At 35.7% G+C, this 18,998-nt stretch overlaps 1 protein-coding gene across 1 annotated transcript in view; it reads right to left on the bottom strand.

Moving 5' to 3' along the window:
* Positions 1–18,998, bottom strand: part of SHCBP1L (SHC binding and spindle associated 1 like) — a 37,365-nt gene that overhangs the window by 9,376 nt on the left and 8,991 nt on the right. Inside the window, exons 3-6 of the mRNA XM_047839739.1 lie at positions 15,462–15,676; positions 14,161–14,247; positions 13,635–13,853; positions 4,463–4,568 (exon numbers count right to left, since the gene is read on the bottom strand). Coding sequence (XP_047695695.1) covers positions 4,463–4,568; positions 13,635–13,853; positions 14,161–14,247; positions 15,462–15,676 — 627 coding nt within the window. The remainder of the gene's footprint in view (positions 1–4,462; positions 4,569–13,634; positions 13,854–14,160; positions 14,248–15,461; positions 15,677–18,998) is intronic.

Here is an 18,998-nt window from a genome sequence, read left to right as displayed (position 1 = left end):
CCTCCTGCTTTGCTTTGCTTTTTCAATACTACTTTGGCTATTCGGGGTCTTGAAAAGACAATTTGGAATGGGATACCTCTCCTTCTCCTAGATCTGGAAGAATGGCTAATATTTAGTTTAGGCACTGGAACAAGTACTTATTTTTGCCAGGAATGATTGAAAATCCAGAGTGTATGGAAAGAGCCCAAATGTCCATCGACTGACAAATGGATAAAGAAGATGTGGTGTGTGTGTGTGTATATATATATATATATATATATACACAATGGATTCTTACTCAGCAACAAAGAATGAAATCTTGCCATTTGCAACAATGTGGATGGAACTACATTGTATTATGCTAAGCGAAATAAGCCAGTCAGAGAAAGAGAAATATCATATGATTTCACTCATCGCATATGTGGAATTTAAGAAACACTATAGATGAACACAGGGGAAGGAAAGGAAAAATAAGATACAAACAGGGAGGGAGACAAACCATAAGAGACTCTTAAATAAGGAAAACAAACTGAGGGTGGCTGGAGGGGAGGTGGGTGGGGAGATGGGGTAAATGGGTGATGGGCAATAAGGAGGCCACTTGTTGGGATGAGCACTGGGTGTTATATGTAAGTGATGAACCACTGGGTTCTACTCCTGAAACCAATACTACACGGGATGTTAACTAACTTGAATTTAAATGTAAAAAAAATAAAATAAAAATAACATCTTAAAAAAAGAAAGAAAAGCCAGAGTGTTCTAAACCTAAAGACAGTCATCACAATTTGAGAACTTGGAGAATAAGCAAAGAGGTAAGGACTCATATTTAATTTGGTTGACTAAAAGGATATTTATGGCAGTAAGTGAATAAAGAATACAGAAGGACTAGGGATGGGCTGTGTTCAAAAGACAATAAGTTCAATAGAACTGCTGTATGTTACCAAGACATCCAGGTAAAGATGCTTACAAGGACATGTAGTGATGTTGGTCAGCAGAGAATACAAGCAAGAAAGGAAAGAGAAAAAATAATAAAGTTACTGAGAAATCATTGTGTGCCAGGTACTACTAGGTTTATATGTAACATCTCATATCATCCTCAAGAACTCCTATAAGATAGTGGTAGTAGTTTACTACTAACATTTATTGAGTACTTACTATGTACTGGGCATATTCTAAACATATTACAGATATGAATTCATTTAATCTTCACATATAAAATATAAATAAGAAACACAAACACTTTATAAATGAGGAACTAAAGCACAGATGGGTAAGTAACTTGTTGAAAATCACATAACTAGTAAGTGGCAAAGCCAGAGTCTGAATCCACAAAGTCTGGCTTCAGAGCCCATGGTCTTCATCATCATAATATACAGTTTTGACCTCTCTCTCCCTATTTTCGGGGGCTTTTTAAGTTTTTATTAAATTCAAGTTAGTTAACATAAAGTGTAATATTAGTTTTAGTTGCACAATATAATGATTCCACACTTCCATACAACACCCAGTGCTCATCACAAGTGCCCTCCTTCATCCCCATCACCTAGTTCACCCAACCCCTCACCCACTTCCCCCCTGGTAACCATCAGTTTGTTCTCTATAATTAAGAGTCTGTTTCTTGATTTGTCCTTCTTTTTTACCCTTTGCTCATTTGTTTTGTTTCTTAAATTCCACATGAGTGAAATCATATGGTATTTGTCTTTGATTTATTTCATCTAGCATTAAACTATCTCCTTCCTATGTTTATAGCAGCATTGTTTACAACAGCCACATTATGGAAGCAACTCAAGTGTTGGCTTGGCTGTCTAAATGCTTGGTGTGTTCATATATATAATGGAGTATTATTCAGCCACAAAAAGAATGAAGTCTTGCCATTTACCTCTCTTTTTAAAGCACTCTGCAAATAAGGAAATTGAGGCTCAGAAGTTAGGCAGCTTGCCCAAGATTACATAGTTATTACGTGGTCTCAGAAAGGCCACTTAAACCCTGGGCTCTCTGACTACAAAGTCTATTTCTTTTTACTATAGTACTTGTGAAGATCACCAACATAGAAATGGTGAAGCACGGATAAAACTTTAAGAAGAGAACACAGAGCAGGAAGAACTTTGAGTAAAGAATCCTCAAAGTTAAGAAGGTTAAATTAAAGGTTATGTACATAGCTCTGATGACTATCAGATTAAAAGATGTTGTCCACCTCAACAGTACATCTAAAACAAAAGATCTAAGCAAAGTGGAAGTTGATGATGCTGCCATCTCAGAGGAGTCTTCCTCACGATAATTATCCAGGTCTGCAAAATTCATGGATATTTACTTACACAAATGAAGACAGGGTTGCAAACCACAAGATAAAAAAGAAATTTCTGACGCTCGTATAGGAAAATAAAGCCAGAAACAGATTTAAAAACAAAAAAAAGGGGGCACCTGAGTGGCTCAGTCGGATAAGTGTCTGACTTTAGCTAAGGTCATGATCTTACCGTTTGTGAGTTCGAGCCCCACACTGGGCTCTCTGCTGTCAGCACAGAGACCACTTTGGTCCCCCTCTCTCTACCCCTCCCCTCAAAAATAAACAAACATTAAAAAAAAGATAAGTAAAAATAAATATGATAAAGTGAGGCTGGAGATAGAAGCAAAATCTATACCTTTTTATAAAGATTTTTACAAAGATAGTTGGTAGAGGGGCGCCTGGGTGGCGCAGTCGGTTAAGCGTCCGACTTCAGCCAGGTCACGATCTCGCGGTCCGTGAGTTCGAGCCCCGCGTCAGGCTCTGGGCTGATGGCTCAGAGCCTGGAGCCTGCTATCGATTCTGTGTCTCCCTCTCTCTGTGCCCCTCCCCCGTTCATGCTCTGTCTCTCTCTGTCCCAAAAATAAATAAACGTTGAAAAAAAAATTTAAAAAAAAATATTAAAAAAAAAAGATAGTTGGTAGAATAATTAATGTTATTGAATAATCTGATGTAATAAGCAATGAAAAGAAAATTAAATTTTGCTTAAAATAATAAAAATGGGTATGATAGTAGACAAGACCAGTATAATAAGCCAACTTTATCTCTCACTACTCTCCTCTTAGGTGTTAAACACCATCCTTGCTGGACTTCTTTCTATTCTTCATATATACCACACTCTCTTGTCAAACATGCACTCATTTACTAATTCAACAAAACTGCTATGTACCTACCATGTGCTAAACACCATGCTGGGTGATCGGATGAATGGTAAACATAACACACCTTGCTCTCAAGAAGCTCATGTTCCCATAAAAGAGACATTTTATAGACAGCCACAAAAAGTATTAAACACATAATGATAAGGGCAAGTGCAAGGTGCCATGGGAAAGGCAGTGTAATGTATTCTGGAAGGTTGAGAAAGCCTTTTTCTGTGGAAATACTTAAATTGAGACCCGAAGGATTTGAGTAGCTCTGTGAAAAAACATGGTGTACACCAGGATGTTGAGTTAGTGAAGGAGAACAGAAGTGGGTATATGAAGGATATGATTAGGATAATTCTCAGAAAAGTGTGACTAGCAGCTGGATAGATGGTGGTGCCATTTATTGGACCAGAGAGCTCTAGAATACAAACAGGCCAATGGACAAGATCATGAATTTAATTGAGGACATTTAAGTAGATGTACTTATGAGATAATTAAGTGGTGATAAGCAATAGGCATTAGAACATATATGTCTGGGGCTAAGAACAAAAATCTGGGCTATGGATACACATCTTATATTATCAGTATATATAATCAAAGTCATGGGAAGAAATCAGATAAATCATTTTAGGGGTAATATACAGTGGAAAAAAAAAAAAGCAAGTACCAAGCATTTAGAGGACAGAAGAAGAAGAAGAAAAAAACTATAGAGACTGAAAACCAGGATAGTAACAGAAGACAACAAAAAAGAATATTTCAAAGAGAGAACTGTGAAATGCTAGGGAGCCATCAGGTAAGATGGAAATATTTACTCTTAGACTTAAAACATTTTTCCCTCTTGGGCTCAATAAATTTATGCTCATCTTTCAGTTTTCTGCTGAGTTATTTCTTCCAGCTAGCATTGCCAGAATTCCTAATTTTGACTTATATACCTATCCTATGTACATCCTGTACATCCTCCTATCATAGCTTTTATCATTCTGTGTTTAACTGTAATTGCCTGCTTACGTGTCCATATCTCCACAATTCAAACTTCTCAAATGTATGAAGAAGCAAGACTGTGGATCTGGTTCAAAGTTGTATCTCCCTCAAATTCAGTCTTTCTCATATTTGTTCCCTATCCTTCTCATAGCTACTAAACATAGCACCCAGCAACAAGGTCTGTATTCAGTAAATAGTTGTTGACATTTATTTAATACCTATTATATGCCAATCACTGAAGTGGATGTAATGGGAGAAACAAGGCATTAATGTCAGACAAGAACTTTACCCTCAAAGAACTTCTTTTCTGATTATATGCAACTACAACTTAAATGAACAAATAGAGATAAAGTGTATTTCTTACCATGTCAGTAGTTATCACTTTTGCCACAATATGTGTTATAGTCTTTCCAAAGTCTCTTTTTCCCTTCCTGCGCCTTAGGATTCTTGGAAAGAAAGGTCCATGAACTCTAGAGTTGAAAACATTTATTTATGATTAAATTAATCAGAAAAAAACTCAAGCTATACTTACTTAGAAAATAAAACGTGGCACCAAGCATCTTTGAGAAGTAGGCTTCGCTATTTTAAACTCTTTGAGAGCAATGAGCAACTTGAGAGCAATTGAACGATTTAACTTTTAGATAACTGAGTATTTAAACCCTTGATCTCTAAAATCTTTTCATTTTCATGGATTGTATGTATGTATGTAGCCCATTACAATTAGTACCTGTCACCTCAACTCTTCAATACAGTAGAAAATTTTCCTGATTGCACTTTGATAGCCCACTGAACTGTGGACTCACAACAAAGCAAAGGTGGGTTATGTCTGCGATACTAAGGCATAAAAATGTGTAAGGACATGCCTAATTTTAGATACTATGTTCAAGTAACAGAATGTTTTGTTTCAAAGGATATGGCCTCCATAGGTATGTTGGCTGTGGCCTCCCAGCACAACAATTCTAGCTTCTCTCTGAGTTGTGGGGTTTTGTTTGTTTGTTTGCTGTTTAGCACTTCTAATTAATTCCACTCTTTCTCTTCTTTCTGCTCTTCTTTACAATTCCCGCTTCCTATCACTTAATCATGTTAAGTGTCATCAAAAGAAAGAAAGTTTGAGTATAATTTATCATTACTATCAGCCAAAAGGGACACTCCTTATCCAATAGATGTAGACTTACTAATCTCCTTCGGTGTCATATTTTGGGTTCTCTGAAGCACATTATTGTTGGATACAAATGGGATGCAGCTTTCGTACCAATATTTTTCATCTTCAAAAGTTTCATTGAATATTTTAAAAGTAAACCCAGTCAGCATTTCTATACCTGTTTAAGCAAGTGGTTATGATCTTGAGAAAGAGAACCACTCGCACGTTTTTTCACCGTATACCTGATCACCAGCTGCTCAAAGAGTACAGCATCCTATGTTCAAGAAATACAGTAGTTTATCATGTAAATCCTAGTTTTAAAATCAAAAGTATGTATCAGTGTTTTTTTTTTTAAGTCAAATCTATTAAGGTATAATTTACACAACAGACACTCATTTTAAGTGAACCATGACATGAGGTTTCACAAATGTGTACACCCACTTAACTCAATCAAAATAACACAATATAGAACATTCCCATCACACTGACAGGTTCCTTCATGCATCGTTGCAGTCGATCCTCCACACCTATTCCCAGGCAACCACTGATCTACTTTCTGTTGTTAGATAAACCCTTTCTTGGGAGTTTTTAAATGATATTTTAAAGTGAAAACATATATGAGGTACTTTTGTGTCTAGCTTTTTTCATTCAGCCCATGTTGAGATCGATCCATCGTATTATTTTGTGTATCAGCATTTGGTTTATATTGCTGTTTCATTATTTGATTTTCTGTATAGAAGATCGTGTCATCTGCAAATAAGAGATAATTTTATTACTTCTTCCTTTCCAATCTGGATGGCTTTTCTTTTTCTTGCCTATTGCTCTGGCTGGAACCTCTAATACAATTTGAACAGAGATAGTAAGAGCAAACATCCTTGTCCTCTTCCTTGTTATCTTTCCTTAAGATCTTCCTGATCTTAGGAGGGAAACATCCATTCTTTCACCACTAGCTATGATTAACTTAAAGGTTTTTCATAGATGGCCTTGAACAGGTCGAGAAAGATCCCTTCTCTTCCAAGATTTTTGATAATTTTTATGATGAAAGTGTTGAATTTTGTCAAATTCTTTTTCCGTATTAAAAGGTGCAGCTTTTGTTTTTTATTCTACTAATATGGTGCGTTATATGGATTCCTATTCATTTGTTAAGCCAATCTTACAACCCTGCGATGAATCTCACTTAGTCTTAGTGTCTGATCTTTTTAATGTATTGCTAGACTCAGGTTGTTAGCATATTCCTGAGGATTTTTGCATCTATTTTCATAAGGGATATTATTCCATAGGGCTTTTTTCTTTTTCTTGTGATGTCTTTGTAGTTTTTGTATCAGGCTAATAGTGGCCTCACTGAATGAGTTAGGTAAGTGTTCCCCCTTCTATTTTTTGAAAGTTTGTAAATAATTGGGTGTTAATCTTTGAAATGTTTGGTAGAATTCACCAGTGAAGACATCTGGTCTCTGGTTTTTCTTTGTGGGTAGTTTTTAATTTGCTAATTCAATCTCCTTACTTGCTATAGGTCCACTCAGGTTTTCTTTTTTGGCTTGAGTCAGTTTTGGTAGATTGAATGTTTTCAGGAATTTGTCCATTTGGTCTGGTGATCCAGTTTGTTGGCATGTAATTGCTCAGAGTATTCCTTAGTAATCCTTTTTATTTCTGTGCAGGTTTTTATGTGGGTGTAAGTTTTCAACTCAGTTGGGTAAATACCAAGTAGGAGCACTATTGCTGGTTCACATACTTAGACTACATTTAGCTTTTAAGAAACTGCCAAACTGTCTTCCAAAGAAGCTGTACTGGTTTTGCATTCCAATCAACAATAAAAGAGAGTTCTTGTTCCACATCCCTGCCAGCAGTTGATATGGTCAGGGTTTTTGTTTGTTTCTGATTTTGTTTTGTTTTTGGATATTAACCATTCTAATAGGTAAGTTATGGTATCCCATTCCTTTAATTTGCAATTCCATAATGACAATGATGTCAAGCATCTTTTTATAGCCTTTTTTTTTTTTTAACCAATTGCATATCTTCTTTGGTGAGGTGTTTGTTCAGAATGTTTGTCCCATTTTTAATTGGGCTGTTTGTTAGGATGAATTTTAAGAGATCTTTGTATATCTGAGATACAAGTCTTTTATCAGATATGTGTTTTACAAATGTTTTCTTCAAATTTTTGGCTTGTCTTTAATTCTCTTAACAGAGTCTTTCACACAGTGTTTTTAATTTTAATACAGTCCAATTTCTCAATTTTTTTCTCCCACAGATCATACTGTCAGTGTTTATCTAAGAACTCATTGCGAACCCAAGTTCACCTACGTTTTCTTCTATGTTTTCTTCTAAAAGTCTTACAGTTTTATTTTACAGTTAGGTCTACGGGTCACTTTGAGTTAATTTTTGTGAAGATGTAAGGCCTGTGTTTAGGTTCATCTTTTTGTATATGGACGTTCAATTATTATACAGCATTATTTGTTGAAAATAATATTCTTTCTCCACTGAATTTTCTTTTCTCCTTTGTCAAAGATCAATCAACTATGTTTGTGTGGATCTATTTATGGACTCTATTCTGTTCCATTGATCTATATGTTTATTCTTTCACTAATACCAGGCTTTCTTGATTACTGTAGTTTTATAAGAACCTTAAAAGTGGGTAATATGAATACACCCTCTTTATTCTTCCCCAATACCGTGTTAGCTATTGTAGGCTTTATGCTGTTCCATATGAATTTTAGCAATAGTCAATACCTACAAAATGGCTTGCAAATTAGGATTGCATTGAATCTACACATCAATTTGGAAGGAATTGACATATCAACAATATTGACTCTTCCAATCCATAAACAGAGAATATTTGCCCATTTTTTAATATTTTTTCTGTCATCATAAGTTTTGTAGTTTTTCCACATATAGATCCTATATATATTTTATTAGATCTGTGTCTGATCTGTACCTAAGTATTTCATTTTTTTTGGCTCTACTATGATATTTTTAAAATTTCAAATCATTTGTTACTGGCATATAAGAAAACAATGGACTTTTGAATATTAACCTTGGTATACTCATTTATTAGTTCCAGGGTTTTGTTGTTGTTGATGATATGATGATGATGATTCTTTGAGATTTTTTATGTACACAATTATGTCACCTGCAAAGAGTTTTATTTCTTCCTTCCCAATCTGTGTATCTTGTTATTTCCGTTTCTTGTCCTGTTGCATTATCTAGGATTTCCAGCATAATATTAAACAGGAGTAATGAGAAAAAATATCCTTGTCTTATTCCTAATATTAGGGGAGAAGGATCCAGTTTCTCATCATTAAGTATTAATGTTAGTTATACGTTTTTTGTAGATGTTATTCATCAATTTGAGGAATTCTCCTCTATTGCTTGTAATGCTTGATATATCAATTATTGAAAAAGGGATGCTAAAGTTTCTCATGTATAATAGTGGATTTCTCTGTGTTCTTGCATTTCTTTTTTTTTTTTTAATGTTTAGTTTTTTGAGAAATAAGAGAGGAGAGTGCAAGTGGGGGAGGGGCAGAGAAAGAGGGAGACCCTGAATCTGAAGCAGGCTACAGGCTCTGAGCTGTCAGCACAGAGCCCTATGTGGGGCTCGAACTCAAAGACCTCGAGATCATGACCTGAGCCAAAGTCAGATGCTCAAATAACTGAGCCACCCAGGCACCCCTCCATGTGTCCTTGCATTTCTATCAGTTTTTGCATTACATATTTTGATGCACTGTTTGTTGGATACATACATATTAAGCATTGCTATGTCTTCTTCGAGAGCTGGACCCTTTATCATTATGCGATGCCCTTTTTTGTCCCTGGTAATTTAACTGGTTCTTTCCAAAGTCTGCTTTGTCTGAAAATAATATAGTAATCCAGCTTTTTAATGGTTGTGTTAGCATGAAGTTATCTTTCTCTGACCCTTTACTTTTAACATTTCTAAGCCTTTACATTTAAGGTTGGTTTCTTAGAGATGACAGATAGTTGGATCTGGTGTTTTTATGCACTTTGACAATCTCTATCTTTTATGTATTTAGACCATTTGCATTTAAAGTGATTACAGATACAAGGGAGGTGGGTGGGGAATGGGCTAAACAGGTGATGTATACTGAGGAGGACACTTGTGATGATGAGCACTGGGTGTTTTCTGTAAGTGATGAATCACCAAATTCTACTCCTGAAACCAATAGTATATGTTAACTAACTAGAACGTAAATGCAAATTTAGAAAAACAAAAAAACCAAGTGATTACTGACATAATCAAATTAATACCTACCATACTTCTAATAGTTTTGTTTGTTGTATTTGTTCTTTGTTATTTTTCCCTCCTTTTCTGCCTTCTTTGGTTACAGTTAAGCATTTTGTGATTTCACTTTCATCTATTCTCATCAATTATTTAAAAAAATTTTTTAGTGTTTTCCTTATAGACTGCAATATATATTTTAAACTAATCTTAGTCTACCTTCAAATAACACTAAACTACTTCATATATAATGCAGGTGCCTTTTACGGAATATTCCCATTTCTTCCCTTGGTATGATGTTACTGTCACTTATTTTACCAATCCATACGCTACTATCACCCAACTACTATTTATACCATCATAACTACTATTACTTTAAACAGGTATCTTTTCAATCAGTTGAGAGAAAGAAAAATAAAAGATTTTAATTTACCTTTATTTATTCTTTCTCCAAAGTTCTTCCTTTTTATACATAGATCTGAGTTTCTGACCCTTAACAATTTTCTCCTCTCTAAAGAACTTTTCATTTTTCTTGCAGAATGATAAACTCCCTCACCTTTTTTTTTTCTTTTTGTTTACAAGAGCTATTACCCTTTCACTTTTGAAAAATAGTTTCACCGGATATAGAATTCTAGGTTCGTAGTTCTTTCTTTCAATGCTTTGAATATTTAACTCGTCTCTCATCTTATTTTCATGGTTTCTTATAAGAAGTCCATTGTAATTCTTACTCTTATTCATCTGTAGATAAGGTGATCTCTTCCTCCTCAGTTTTTTAATGTATGGTTTTCTTCAAATATGAAATGCCTATAATATAGATTTTTTGGTATTTATCCTGCTCAGTGTTCTCAGCTTCCTGGATCTATGATTTGGTGTCTGCATTTAATTTTGGGAAATTATTTAATTCAAACCATTCACCATTATTAATTCAAACATTTCTGCTGCTGCACTTGCTCTTTTTCACTTCTGGTATTCCAATTACACATATGCTGCACCCTTTGAAATGGTCTCACGCTACCTGGATGTTTTGTTTTTTCATTCTTTTTGCATTTGTATGAAAAAATTCTGTTGACATACCTTCAAGCTCACTGATTTCTTTCCTCAGTTTCATCCCATCTATTAGTAAACCCATCAAAGGTATTCTTCATTTTTATTTACGGCGTTTTTGATTTCTAGCATTTTCTTTTAATTCGTTCTTAGAGTTTCTATTTCACGCTTACATTATTCATCTGTTCTTGCATGTTGTGTCCTTTTTTCATTAGAGACTAACATATTAATTACTTTTTTTAAATTCCATCTGATTAATTACAAAATCATTACTGAGTCTGATTCTGATGCTTGCTTTCTCTCTTCAGGCTTAATTTTTTCTTGCCTTTTAGCATGTCTTATAATATTTTGTGGAAAGCCAAGCATGATATATTGACTAATAAAAACTGAAGTAAATAGGCTTTTAGTGTGAGGTTTTATATTAATCTGGCCAGGAGGTAAACTGCTTGCTGTAGCTGTAGGTATCACAAGCTTCAAAATCCTATGGTTTCCATATTTTTGCCTTTGAAAACTCCTCTTTAGACAAAGTGTGTATCTTGTAACTTTTTTAGGTATAATTCTGTTATTTTACAGGAGCCTGGCCTGGTGTGTTGTAAAGTAAGGTGGAGAGGAAGTGTTCTATAATCTTATGATTAAATATTAGTTTTTTAGTGGGTCTATGTCCCTGGGCTGTGACCTTCACCAGTGTGACGTTCACAAGTGTTTCTTAGTGCCCTCTTCCCAGAGAAGAAGGCTAGAGGGGACTGGAGTCAAGGAAATGCCCTTTCCCTAGGTGGGCAAAGGCTCTGGGAAAGTCTTTTCCCCTGGTAAATAAGTCTTCGTCATGGAGGTGGTCTGGGTGTATTTCACAATGGTAACTTTTCCCATCCCCAACCAGGGGCATAATGGGATTTTTCTTGGCTCTTCATCTGAGAACTTAGGGAGATTCCTGGAGGCAAAACCACAAGAGAAGTAGGGTGTCTCCCTAAGAACTACAGCCCACCAGGAGTTTCTCACTTGGGTACTGGTCCACATTCAACCTCCAGCAGTTTATCAAAATTACCCATTTAATTGTTCTTACAGTTTATGGCTCTAGGGAGTTATCTATTCCAGGTAAGCATATCTTGGCTGTGACTCTGAATTTACTTCTCTCCCCAGATTTCACGGTAGCAATTTGTCCTGTGACCTCAGTTTTCTTATGGGTCCAAGAAAGTCATTTTCAGTTTCCTCAGCTTTTTTCGTTTTCTTGTTTCTTGTTTTTAACTCATAAGCTCTTAACATGTCAGAGCTACATCTGAAAATATTTGGTTCTTTTTTAGTTTCCATTTATCTATTGAGATTCTCTACTTATTAACACCAAGTTTTCCTATAATTCTTAGAACATATTTATAATAGCTGCTTTGAAGTCTTTGTCTGATAAATTCAACATCTGGGCCCACTCAAAATCTGATTTTATTAACTATCTTTTTTCCTGGGTATGGATTCTATTTTCTGGTTTCTTTGCATGTCCATTAATTTTTGGTTGAACACTGGAGACTTTGGAAAATATATTCTCATAACTCTGGATTGTGGTATGTTCTTCTGAGGATTGTTAGTCTTGTACTCTAGCAGGCAATTAACTTGCCTGGGCTCAAAATCCAGCTGAAATATCTGTTCAGTTCTTTCAACCTCCATGATTCAACTACATACTTTTTTTTTAAAGCATTGTTCTCAAATTTCTGTCCCCCACCAATGCTAGTATAGTTTAGTGGTCAGCCAAGAATTTGGGCAGAGTTTGTGCTCAAATTCTGGATCTGACCCCTTTTGCAACTTTCTTCTCTCAGGATATTCCACCTAAATTTCTAGCTGCTTTGCCAGCCTTTAACTCTGTCCTTTGCCACCTTGTCATAGTAGGACTTCATTTTTTGCTGCCAGAGCTATGAGAACTGGTGATCACTCTCAGACTAAAAAGCAAATCCCCACTTATTACCTATTCCAAGGATAAACTTTTCTGGCTGCTGCCTGCTTTGGTCATTTTACAGTGCTTTCAAATAGCTAGATATTTTAATATATTTTTGTCCAAATTTTATAATTGTTATCCATGAAAGGGTTTGACCAGTTAACTCACTCCACCACTCCCAGGCCTAGATTGTCTGTGATTATAACTTTTAAGATGAAAGAACCCCATTGTGGCCCTATGCCATTAGAATCTAAAGTCTAGTGATGTTAATTTGTATTCAAATCCAAATTTGTTGAATCTGGATTTCTAGATAAGTAGAATTAGATTTCAAAAATCTTACCTATATTGATTTCCCAAAGTAATCCCAAGGTTTTGTTACACAGGAATCCCAATAACAACATTAAAAATAGGGACTAAAATGGGATTCTTAATGATTAAAAAAATAAGTCAAATTTGAAAGAAAATACAAAAAGAAAAGATTTAGGCTAACAGTTAGTTGCTAGACATGTAAAGTGTGGCTCAAAATTCATAAGGCAAAGAATGCGTACAAGTGGGACACATTAAGAAGGGGTTTAACAATCTAGTATGAAATAGTCAGAAGTCCTTTGGCCCTGTTCAAAATTTTCCATTAATTTTGAAACCATAAGCAAGTATTCCTATTTCCCCTGTATCTAAAACAAAGACAGGAATATATACTTTACTGCATAGTAATGTAAAAATATTTTAATACATTTTGAAGTACTCTGGAGAATGATGCTAGTTAAATCTACATTGTTTTATTTATCATAAAAACAACTTATCAACTTAATGTTGGTTAGAAAAGAAGAAATTATGCAGCAGCCAAATTAACCAACCTTCTCCTTTACTTTGCATATTATATGTGGTGGAGATCTGCCTCCTCTTTTCTTAGGCTCTGGCCAAAATCAAGAAGGTAAAGATGAAAGATAAGGAAAGAACTAGATTGATGATACTTTTTTAAATCTGAAATTCCAATGATTTCAGTGAATTCAGTTATATAAAAATAATTTTCCAATACTGGTAGTTGTACTTTGTTCTTATCTCAAAAATTGGACATCTAATTTTATAATCTACTTCAATCAGGGTAACATATGATATGATATATGATATGATATGATATGATATGATATGATATGATAAAAGAATGACCATGTCATCTTTTTGTTTAAAATGGAACAAATTATTACCGGAGGCGTAAATCTTCCCACATTTTCAATAATCCACACAGCATTACTATCTCATAGTATTTTTTCCAGCATTCAATGGTCTCTGCTGCAGATGGATCTTCCTTAATATTGCTCTGATACTCGATGAGTTCAACACGTTTATTTTTATACTTCTCCAAAGTCTTTTTGAAACGTTGTGCAATAGGACCAGGTATGGTTCCATCTTGTATATCACACCACCTGTAAAGTATCAACATAATTACAATGTTTATCTTACGTAATGTGCTGAGTAAGTTTTTTTTTTTAACTTTTTTTAACTTTTATTCATTTTTTGAGAGACAGAGAGAGACAGGGCTTGAGTGGGGGAGGGGCAGAGAGAGAGGGAGACACAGAATCCAATGCAGGTTCCAGGCTCTGAACTGACAGCACAGAGCCCGACACGGGGCTTGAACTCAAGGACCATTAGATCTTGACCTGAGCTGAAGTCAGATGCTTAACCGACTGAGCCACCCAGGCGCCCCGTGAGTAAGTTTTTAACTATACTTACAAATTAATTCTTTCTTCAATCAAAGCAGTATAATTCTCACAACTTTCTTCATCATCCCAGTCTCTCCAAAGAAAGTCATAAAAAAACCTATGATGAATAAAATTAATAAAAAGTGATCAAAAAGAGCCAATACCATGTATAGAATTAAAAAGACATTCTCATGTCAGAATTCTTTATATGAATTCTAAGAAAATACATATATATTTACAATTTTTAAATGTTTTATTTATTTTTGAGAGAGAGAGAGAGAGACAAACAGAGCATGAGCAGGGGAAGGGCAGAAAGAGGAGACACAGAATCCAAAGCAGGTTCCAGGCTCTGAGCTCTGGGGCTTGAATTCACAAACCATGAGATCATGACCTGAGTCAAAGTTGGACACTTAACTGACTGAATCACCCAGATGCTCCAGAAAAATATTTTTAAATAACCTTTCAGTGAACTAATATAAAAATCAAACCTTTATTTTTATTTTATTTTTTTTAAGTTAATTTGAGAGAGAGAGAGAGAGAGAGAGAGAGAGAGCAAGTGGAGAAGGGGCAGAGAGAGGGAGAGAGAGAGAATCCCAAGCAGGCTCTGCACTGTCAGTGCAGAGCCCAATGTGGGGCTGGAACTCCCAAACCATGAGATCATGACCAGAGTCAAATTAAAGAGTTGGACATTGGGGGCCTGGGTGGCTCAGTCAGTTGAGCATCCGACTTTGGCTCAGGTCATGATCTTGCAGTTTGTGGGTTTTAGCCCTGCGTTGGGCTCAGTGCTGACAGCTCAGAGCCTGGAGCCTCTCAAAAATAAATAAACATTAAAAAAATTTTTTTTATTTTAAATGGACAGGGGCACCTGGCTGGCTCAGTCAGTGAGCACGTGACTCTTGATCTCAGGGTCATGAAGTGGGTGTAGAGATTGCTTAAAAAATAAACAGGGGCGCCTGGGTAGCTCAGTCGGTTAAGCATCCGACGTCGGCTCAGGTCATGATCTCACGGTCTGTGAGTTCGAGCCCCGCGTCGGGCTCTGTGCTGACAGCTCAGAGCCTGGAGCCTGCTTCAGATTCTGTGTCTCCCTCTCTCTCTGACCCTCTCCCGTTCATGCTCTGTCTCTCTCTGTCTCAAAAATAAATAAACATTAAAAAAATTTAAAATAAATAAATAAATAAATAAACAAAAAAACAAACTTTAAAAAAAAAGGACAAATTTAATTCAGCAGTGAGTAAAAATTAAATCAATAACTATTATAAAGTTCTTATACACTTACATATTAACTTTTTGAATATGATAATTTTAACGTTAAGAGGTAAAAAGGTCAAATACCTTACAACTTCCAAGGCCAAAGCAATATCATGATTATCAGAATCTTGACCTTCAACAGGGTAGACTTCCAAGAGAGGTACACTGTGCTCCAGTTCTTCCAAAATCTCATTGACCAAACCCCTTGGAATATTTGCAATATTAGAAGAAAAGGGCTCAGCAACAGATACAGTAACTTTGAAACAAGATGATGAGCTTTGATGTGGTTTACAAATTACCTAAGATAAATATTATAAAATCTGTAGTTACAAATCAAAACAAACCACAAAGATTTTTTCCTCACACATGATGTACTTACAAAATTTCTTCTTTTAAATTTTATGATTCCTTTAACCACACACACAAAGTCATTATAGATCAATATTAAATAAAATAACACAATTTTTCAAAGCCCACATTTTTTTAGTTCCAGTATAGTTATCAGTGTTCTATTAGTTTCTGGTGTATAATATAGTGATTCAACAATTCCATATACCACTCAGTGCTCATCAAGATAAGTGTTAATCCTCTCCACCTATTTCACCCATCCCTCCACCCACCTTTCCTCTGGTAACCATCTGTTTGTTCTGTTTGTTCTGTATAGTTGAGAGTTTTTTTGTTTGTCCCTTTTGTTTTCTTTCTTTGTTTTCTCTCTCTCTCTTTTAGTTTTTATTTATTTTGAGAGAGACAGAGGGAGAGTACATGAGAGCAGGGGAGGAGGGAGGGAAGGAGGGAGAGAGAGAGAGAGAGAGAGAGAGAGAGAGAGAGAAAGAATCATAAGCAGGCTCTGCACTGTCAGCGCAAAGCCTGACTGACGTGGGGCTCGATCTCATGAACCATGAGATCATGACCTGAGATGAAATCAAGAATCAGACACTTAACTGACTGAGCTACCCAGGCGCCCTTCTCTTCTTTTCTTTTTTTTTTTTTTTCAACGTTTATTTATTTTTGGGACAGAGAGAGACAGAGCATGAATGGGGGAGGGGCAGAGAGAGAGGGAGACACAGAATCGGAAACAGGCTCCAGGCTCTGAGCCATGAGCCCAGAGCCCCACGCGGGGCTCGAACTCACGGACCGCAAGATCGTGACCTGGCTGAAGTTGGATGCTTAACCGACTGCGCCACCCAGGCGCCCCTTATTTTCGTTATTAAATTCCACACGTGAGTGAAATCATACAGTGTTTGTTTTTCTCTGGCTTATTTCACTTAGCATTATACTCTCTAGATCCATCCATGTTGTTGCAAATGGCAAGATTTCATTCTTTTTTGTGTGTGTGTGTGGCTTCATAATATTCTGTTACGCACACACACACCCACACATTGTCTTTATCCACTTATCTGTCACTGCACACTTGACCTGCTTACATAATTTGGCTATTGTGAACAATTCTGCAATAAACACAGGGGTGAATTTATCCTTTTGAAGTAGCGTTTTTGTATTCTTTGAATAAATACCCTGTAGTATGAATACTGGATCACTATTTCCATTTTTAGTTTTTTGAGGAACCTCCATACTGTCTTCCAATGGCTGTACCAGTTTGCATTCCCACCAACAGTGCAAAAGTATTCCTCTTTCTCCACATTTTCATCAACACTGTTGTTTCCTGTTTCTGATTTTAGCCATTCTCAAAGGTGTGAGGTAATATCTCATTGTATATCTCTGATGATGAGTGATGAATATCTTTTCATGTTTTCATGTCTGTTGGCCATCTGAATGTCTTCTTTGGAGAAATGTCTGTTCATGTCTTGTGCCCATTTTATAACTGCATTATTTGCTTTTTGAGTGGTGACTTTTATAAGTTCTTTATATATTTTAGATACTAACCCTTTAGCAGAAATGTCATTTGCAAATATCTTCTCCCATTCATTAGGTTATCTTTTAGTTTTTTTGCTTGTTTCTTTCACTGTACAGGAGCTTTTTATTTTGGTCAAGTCCCAATAGTTTATTTTTGCTATTGTTTCCCTTGGCTCAAGAGACCTATCTAGAAAAATGTTACTATGCCTGATGTCAGAGAAATTACTGCCTGTGCTCTGTTCTAGGATTTTTATGGTTTCAGATCTAACATTTAGGTCTTTAATTCATCCTGAGTTTATTTTTGTGTATGGTGTGAAAAGAGGTCCAGTTTCATCCTTTGGCATGTTGCTGTCCAGTTTTCCTAGCACAATTTGTTGAAGAGACAATCTTTTTCTCATTGCATATTCTTGCCTCCTTTGTCAAAGATTAATTGACCATATAGTTTATTTTGGGGTTTTCTATTATATTCCATTGATCTATGTGTCTGTTTTTGTGCCAATACCATACTGTTTTGATTACTACCACTTTATAAAGTATATTTCAAAATCTTGGATTATGATACCTACAGTTTTGTTCTTCTTTTTCAAGATTTCTTTGGCTATCCAAAGCCAATGGAATTTATAGTTCTGTACAAATTTTTGGACGACTTATTCTAGTTCTGCAAAAAATGCTATTGTTATTTTGATAGAGATTGCATTAAATCTGTAGATTACTTTTGGGTAGTGTGGACATTTTAACAATATTTGTTCTCCCAATCGAGAAACATGGAATATCTTTCCATTTTTTGTGTCATCTTCAATTTCTTTCATCATTGTTTTCTACTTTTCAGAGTACAGGTCTTTCACCTTCTTGGTTAAGTTTATTCCTGGGTATTTTCTTATTTTTGGTGCAATTGTAAATGAAACTGTTTTCTTAATTTCTCTGCTACTTCAGTATTAGTGTATAGAAAAGCAACACATTTCTGTATACTGATTTTGTATCCTGAAACTTTGCTGAACAATCAGTTCTAGTATTTTGGTGGAATCTTCAGGATTTTCTATATATAGTATCAAGTCATAAAGTTTTACTTCTTTCTTACCAATCTGGATGTTTGTTATTTCTTTTTGTTGTCTGATTGCTGTGGCTAGGACTGCCAGTAATATGTTGAATAAAAGTGGTGAGAGTGGACATTCATGTCTTGTTCCTGACCTTAGGGGAAAAAGCTCTGTTTTTCACCAGTGAAAATGATGTTAGCTCTCGATTTTTCATATATAGTTTTTATTGTGTTGAAGTATGTTCCCTCTAAACTTACTTTGTTGAGGGTTTTTATCATGAATGGATATCCTTTGTCTTACTGATGTTATGTACCACATTAATTGATTTGTGAGTACTCAATAACACATCCTAGGAATGAATCCCACTTGGTTGTGGTAATATTTTTAATGTATTGTTGGACTCAGTTTGCTAATATTTGGTGAGGATTTTTGCATCCATGTTCATCAGAGATATTGGCCTGTAGTGCGCTCTCTCTCTCTCTCTCTCTTTAAATTTTTTTAAAGTTTATTTATTTATTTTGAGAGAGACAGACAGCATGAGCAGGGAAGGGGCAGAGAGAGAGAGGGTGAGAGAGAGAATCACAAGTAGGCTCTGCACTGTTGGCATAGAGCCCGATGTGGGGCTTGAACTCATGAAATTGTGAGACCATGACTTGCGTCGAAACTGAGAATCAGATACAGCTGACTGAGCCACCCAGGTGCCCCCCCCTTTTTTTGGTATAGTTTTGGTATC

This window comes from Prionailurus viverrinus, chromosome F1 (assembly GCF_022837055.1).
Source record: "Prionailurus viverrinus isolate Anna chromosome F1, UM_Priviv_1.0, whole genome shotgun sequence".
Taxonomy (NCBI): domain Eukaryota; kingdom Metazoa; phylum Chordata; class Mammalia; order Carnivora; family Felidae; genus Prionailurus; species Prionailurus viverrinus.
Note: the sequence above shows the minus strand (reverse complement) of the source record. Positions and strands in the feature narration are given on the sequence as shown.